Raw genomic sequence first — 6877 nt, 5'->3', positions numbered from 1 at the left:
ACTATCTTATCCCTCACCCATTCTGAACAAGACCACTTTAGATTCAAAAGTGGCAACGATAAAAAAAACACAAAGCCAAAGTGAAAATCTTGGATGGCCAAACTGAAGTTGAATGCGAGAAGTATTGAAGAGAAACAGGCGTGAAAAGGTGCTCTGCAAAGAGCTGAAGGTTTTCAAGTAAACTTTCAATTTGACAATGTAAGATTTTAAATAATTTTAACCTTTCTGTATTGCAATAGGTAAAAAACCATGTGGAATTGCTTGCTAAATCTATTAAGAAACAAGATGAAATCAAATCAAATTGTAAAAGAAGTTGGCTGAACGCATCGAAGAATAGGAAAAGAGAAAGGAATAACAAGAGAAAACGAGAAAAGCAAACATTAAGAAAAAGAAAACTGAAAAGAAAGAACATAAACCGAATGAACACCTCACACTTAACAGGTATGTGTTAACATTTACATTTAAGGAAGACCAGCCAGTTTATTCCATTGATTTTCAGGGAAAAAGCTGGAATTGTCTGATAGGACAACGAAAATCAAACTTAAACGGAAGTTAGAGGGAATGAACAAGAAATTAAAAAGGAAAAGTAAGAAGAAAAGGTCCTGAATTGCCAAACATGCTTGAGCCACCAAGGCAGCTTCTGTGTCATCAACCTCTGGTCTTTCAGAGTTTGTTAAAACAGAAATTCCTAAACCAAGACTAGCAAGTACACTGCCAACACCAATTTTTAACAGTGAAGGCTGCCTAGTTTCCAGCAAATGCGATTTTGGAGAACTATCTAATTCCTCACCCATTCTGAAAAAGACCACTTTATATCCAGAAGTGGCAACGATTAAAATGAAAGAAAATAAAACTTAAACCAAAAATGAAAATCTTGGTAGGCCAAGCTGAAGTTCAAATGCAAGAAGTATTGAAGAGAAACAGGCATGAAATGGTGCTCTGCAAATAGCTGAAGGTTTTCAGGTAAACTTTCAATTTGACAAAAATATTTGTAAGATCTTCAAAACTTTTAACCTTTCTGTATTTGCAATAGGTAAAAGACTATGTGGAATTGCTTGCCAAATCAATTAATGAACGAGATCAAATCAGAAAGTAACATAAATTGCGCTGAACGAAACGAAGAAAAGGAAAAGAGAAAACAATAACTACAGAAAAAAAGACAAACCAACATTAAGAAAAATTAAACTGAAAAGAAAGAACATTAAGTGAATAAACCAAAGAAAAACAGGCAAATTTATCGTATGAAATAATGATACTGTCTCATGGACGAGCTAAACTCGTGTTCTTTCATGTGCAAGCCATGTCGTGATAGTTTTTTTAACAATACACTAGCATGCTTTCCATGACCGTGGAAAATTTAAAGAAACAAAATCTAAGATTCATTTTAAAAGGTTTAGTGTCTTCACTAATAACAGACTCCCATAAAAAAAGTTCTTCATGGTATAAAATAATTACAATGGATTTGTAATTGTTAGTAGCTTTGTTAACGTCAAGTGCAAAGCTTCCTTATATTTCACTGTAGTATGTGTGTGTAATAAGGTAACCAATAGATGCTAGAAAATGTGCATAAGGGAAAACAAGACACGAAGAACGTAAAAAATCATTTATAATTGCTGGAAAAGCGCGCGTTCTTACCAGAGACGTAGATGGTTCTCTCGTACTAAAGGTGACGTTATTCTTTAACAAAAGGTTGCTCTGTAACAAAAGCAATGCATTAACTATTTAAGTTTTACTCATAGACGTTCCTAGGCAAATCAAATATTCCTGTTTTGCTCGAAATATTTATTGCTTGGGTGAAAAGCGCTCCAATCCCAGTCAGCAGTCACCGCCTAGCTGGCATAGTTATAGCAGTAGGTTATGATTTTAATACATTAATTTGGCTCTTTGTAATTGTGTGAAGAATTGAAAATGTGATAAGGAAATAAATGGTATGAGAATCAATATTGAATTATAATATTCTTTTTTTTTTACTTTCAAAACTACTATATAAATTTCACACGATAAGTGCGAAAAACATGTATTTCTTATATTATATTTGAAGCAGCTATAGTAGTTCAATAAACAAAAATTGTGAAAAATGAACTTTATTTAACGGGATATTAGCAATAGATATATACTAACATAATTCAAAATCAGATTGCTACCGAATAAAAAAATATAAATTACCTAGCGTACAAACGCTAACATTGTTTCATCGGCAAACCTTATTGAAAGTCACGGTTTCAGCAACCTTTGTACATTCCAACTTCCACGGAATAGGAGGTGGGAAATTTTTTTTGGAAACATGTTAAAGATTGTAGGAATTTGGAAATTTAACGGAGAAAAAGGCCCAGTCCAATGGAGAAAAAGGCCCACTTTTCAATTTGGAAAAAAGTGGGCCTTTTTCGTGTGGGCCTTTTTCGTATGGGCCTTTTTCGCGGGCCTTTTTCGTCTGGGCCTTTTTCGTCTGGGCCTTTTTCTCCGCCAATCCTCCGGTACCACTCGTCGATTGGAACACCTTGAAGAAGCGGTGGAGCTACCTGACAGATCTGCCATTAGAGAGCAATGGTGGGTGCGTTGACATCCTCCTTGGTATAGATCAAGCGCATTTGATGACGGCTATTGAATCCCGAATCGGACAGGCGGATGAACCAACAGCCATCCGGACCCGCCTGGGATGGATCGTCAGAGGAGTAATCAAGAATACCTACAAAAGCCTGATGGCGAGGACGTACGCAGTTTTTGCCGACATAGAAGGCAGTGACGCGCTAGCGCAGCAGATGCGGCGCTTTTGCGATACCGAAGATTTTGGGACCGAACACAAAATTGACTGTGTTTCCGAAATCGATAAACAAGCTATCGATGTTCTAGAAAGTGGAACGCGCAGATTGATCATTGGCTATGAAGTTCCGATCACTTGGAAGGTCGGGGAACCAGATTTACCGAATAACAGACCTTTAGCTGAGCGGAGATTGACTACGTTGCTGAACAGATTTAAGGAAGATCCGGCATTTGAGCAAGACTACCGAAGAGCCATGGAAAGGAACTTTGAGAAGGGCTACGCAGTGATGCTGGAGACCACCGATTACGGCCCACCGGAATACTATCTTGCTCATCACGGTGTGAGAAAGGGCCCCAAGTTACGCGTCGTATTTGATGCTGCCGCTCCATTCAAGGGGAAATGCTTGAACGACAGTATCCTCAGCGGTCCAGCTCTTCAAACCCCGCTAGTATCTGTCATCCTTAAATTCCGCGAAGGTGGTATCGCATGGGCAGCCGACATAGAAGCCATGTTCAGCAGAATACGACTGAGAAAAGAAGACGCGCGCTACTTTCGCTTCCTATGGAAAAGGGACGGGGAGGAACAAGTCCGTGTTTGTGAAATGAAGCGACTTCCATTTGGTGCTACTTGCTCGCCGTTCATTGCGATTAGTACCATTCGCAGAATAGCTACTGACATTAGCAGTGATCCAAGAGTCATCGACGCAATCAACACGAAGATGTATGTAGATGACTACCTCAGCTCCGCCACATCACTAGAGGAAGCCATTAAAGAAGCTGTAGGCGTTAAAGAAACACTGGCAAAGGGAGATATGCACCTCCAACGTTGGATTTCTAATTCTGCAAGTTTCCTGAAAATATTAGCATCTACAAGCGTAGGCTCTAGTGGTGACCTGACCGAGCTCCCACTCAGCAGAGACGACTCCGAAAAGGTCCTCGGCGTTTACTGGAATCCTAAGATGGATACGCTAAAATTCAGAGTGAACGCAACAGACGACATCGACTTCACCCGCGTCGGAATCGCAAGTAAGGTGGCAAGTCTGTTTGATCCACAAGGAATGGCGGCTCCCGTTATCGTAAAGGCCAAGATCAAGTTAAGGGAACTTGGAACCAAAGGACTTCAGTGGAACGATCCCGTAAGCAGCGAGGACCGCGATTGGTGGGAGGCATGGTTTGACGCTTTAAGACAGCTGAATGATCTCAACATCCCACGCTGTTTATTCCCAGAGGAAGAGAACATTATACGTACGGAGCTACACGCCTTTGGTGATGCTTCGGAAGAAGCCTACGCCGCCGTGATCTACATTCGGAACGTTTACTCCGATGGACGAACAATCGTGCGACAAGTTCGAGCAGTGACCAAATTGGCCCCAAAGAGGACTATCTCTGTGCCGAAGTTAGAACTGAACGCTGCTCTGCAAGCAGCTCGTCTAGCACGTTCAGTAGAAGGAGCAGTCACCCGAATCATACACCGTCGGTACTTTTGGACCGACAGCAGTACTGTAAGAAATTGGATTCGGGCAACCGCGTCAAAATATCAAATGTTTGTCAGTCACCGAGTTGGAGAAATCCAAACATTGACTCAACCAGAAGAATGGCGTTTCGTGCCGGGCAAAACAAACCCATCCGACATTGCTACACGCTCGGCCATTGGAGAGGAAGGTCTCCCTCCACGTTGGTGGAACGGGCCGAACTTCCTCCATGAAACCGAAGAAAACTGGCCCGCCGATCTCCCATGGATGGCCGTAGTTGAGGAGATACGACCCGTACGATCACACCAGGTTGCTGCCACCACATCCACATTTGATTGGGAAAACGTCAAGGTCAGCGTGGAAGACATCCCAGCCTTGGTCAGGCTTGAGGGAGTATTTTACGAGCTCGTAAAAAGGTGCCAATCTGAAGCATTTAGTGAAGAAACATCGCCTGAAGAAAGGAAAATGGCTTCAACCCACATCTAGCTTACTCTCCCTAGCACCAGTGATCGGGATAGATGGACTCCTAAGACTTGGTGGCCGAGCCGGGCGAGCTAAATTGCCTTATGAAGAACTGCACCCGCCACTGCTGCCCGTTCACCATATTTTCACCAAAACCATTGTACGAGCATTTCACATCCACCTCAAGCACGTCGGAACGGACTACCAGATCAGCTATATTAGACAACACTTCTGGATACCTGGAGGCCGGGAACTGGTGAAGAGGATTCGACGCGAGTGCGAACGGTATCAACGAGAACGAGCTAAACCAGGCGAGCAACTCATGGCCGAACTTCCAGATTCGCGACTAGAAGCTGGCTCAGCCCCATTCACTCGCACCGCATGTGATCTGTTTGGGCCATTAGAAGTAGGCCTCTCACGAAATCGCACAGCAAAACGATGGGCTGTCCTATTTACCTGTCTCGTTACCAGAGCTGTCTACCTAGATCTCGTGAATTCGCTATCTACGGACGACTTTCTTCTCAGCCTCCGACGATTCATTGGGCTATACGGCAAACCTCGTGTAATCCACTCCGACAACGGAACCAATTTCGTCGGTGCTGAACACGAACTGCGAAAAGAAACTCAAAGATTGTACACCGACGAGCACATCAGCGACTTCATGAACTCTAAGAAAATTGACTGGCGATTCCAGCCACCTAAGACACCCCACTTTGGAGGAGCACACGAGTCTCTTGTGCGATCCGCGAAAAGGGCGCTATATGCCGCTCTCGACTTGGAAGGTCAGAAGCTGCGATATCCAGCGGAAGAAACACTTCGTACCCTCCTTTACGAGGTGGCCGGTCTGTTAAACGGCCGCCCTCTCACAGCAGCTAGTGCCGACCCGAACGATTTTCGTCTCTTAACGCCCAACGATTTTATGAATCGCCCGAGTTGTGCCGACCCGCCGGTCGGAACCTTCGACGATGCGCTACCTAGAGAACATTATAGATATGTTCAAAGAATGGCCAATTTATTTTGGGACCTTTGGAAGAAGGTCTATCTCCAATCCCTGGCCGGAAGAAAGAAATGGAGAAACCCGCAGCCCAATTTCAAAGTAGGAGACGTCGTTCTGGAAATCGACAAGAGCCTACGACGTGGACAATGGAACATCGGCCGGATCAAAAATGTATTCCCGGGATCGGACGGCCTAGTTCGAGTCGTTGATGTGCAGCTCGAAAGAGGTCTGTTCCGTCGTGGAATCGATACTCTTGCACTGTTGGAATCCAGCTCAGCCGGCGATACCGTTCCGGAACCACCAGCCTCGGGGGAGGATGTTCCGGCGAAGAACTAAACCTTGTTATTATTTCCCTTATTGAGCGCTAGGTGATTAGTACGCGTTCACTACCTTCTTTTGTTTCATTCTTGACTGCCACCTTTACCCTACCTATGCCTTTGTTCTTTTTCTATATAAACCGCGTGAAGCGCATCGCTTCGCTCTCACTGTCACAGCGTCTTTATCGACGATCACACGAATTTGTCAGAAGTAATAAACATTCTCTTGCAGTCAATCTTTGACTCTTCAAATCCATTCTTAAACTGAGAAGAGCTCCCGAACAATATCATCAATACTGGTATAAATAGATTCGTTTAAGTTTCCTCTACATGGCTGTTAAATATTTTATGAAAATCATATGAAAATATTTATATAATGGGTGATTTTAATTCTTATATTTTTTACGTAAGCTCCCGTGACGCTAATTTGGGACAGCAGACTACATAAAAAAAGAAACGTTAAGCATTTTAGTTATTTTCTGTGAACCATGGCAGAGTCGTAAGACGTTCGATTGCCACCGTAAAGGTTAGTGGTTCTATACTGTCAAGGCACTATTTGTAAGTTTCGTTTTCCCCATTTCCTCATTTTTCCCTTTTTTGTGAGATATTTTGAAATCACTAAAAATACCTCACACTACTACAATATCAATAATATTAGGATCAATAGATACGTTTAAGCTTTCTCTACATGGCTGTTAAATATTTTATGAAAATCATGTGAAAATATGCATCTAATCGGTATTTGCAATTTTTATGTTTTTCACATAAGGCCCCATGACGCTAATTTGGGACAGCAGACTACAAACAAAACGACATGTTATGCTTTTTAATTTTATTTTGTTAACCGTGGCATAGTCGTAAGACGTCCG

At 42.7% G+C, this 6877-nt stretch overlaps 1 protein-coding gene and 1 long non-coding RNA gene across 2 annotated transcripts; both read left to right on the top strand.

Moving 5' to 3' along the window:
- Positions 1 to 243: 243 nt before the first annotated feature.
- On the top strand, positions 244 to 1361 carry LOC132088150 (uncharacterized). Its single transcript, XR_009421423.1, has 3 exons — positions 244 to 441; positions 500 to 963; positions 1034 to 1361. It is a non-coding gene; the product is annotated as an uncharacterized LOC132088150 (long non-coding RNA).
- Positions 1362 to 2591: 1230 nt separating this feature from the next.
- LOC130703508 (uncharacterized) lies at positions 2592 to 6027 on the top strand. Its single transcript, XM_059496200.1, has 2 exons — positions 2592 to 4640; positions 4690 to 6027. The coding sequence occupies exons 1-2, from the start codon at positions 2592 to 2594 to the stop codon at positions 6025 to 6027; spliced, it is 3387 nt and encodes a 1128-aa protein (XP_059352183.1).
- Positions 6028 to 6877: the final 850 nt, after the last annotated feature.

Source organism: Daphnia carinata, chromosome 7 (assembly GCF_022539665.2).
Source record: "Daphnia carinata strain CSIRO-1 chromosome 7, CSIRO_AGI_Dcar_HiC_V3, whole genome shotgun sequence".
Classification (NCBI taxonomy): domain Eukaryota; kingdom Metazoa; phylum Arthropoda; class Branchiopoda; order Diplostraca; family Daphniidae; genus Daphnia; species Daphnia carinata.
The sequence above is the reverse complement of the archived record's forward strand: the minus strand, read 5'-3'. Positions and strand labels throughout refer to the sequence as shown.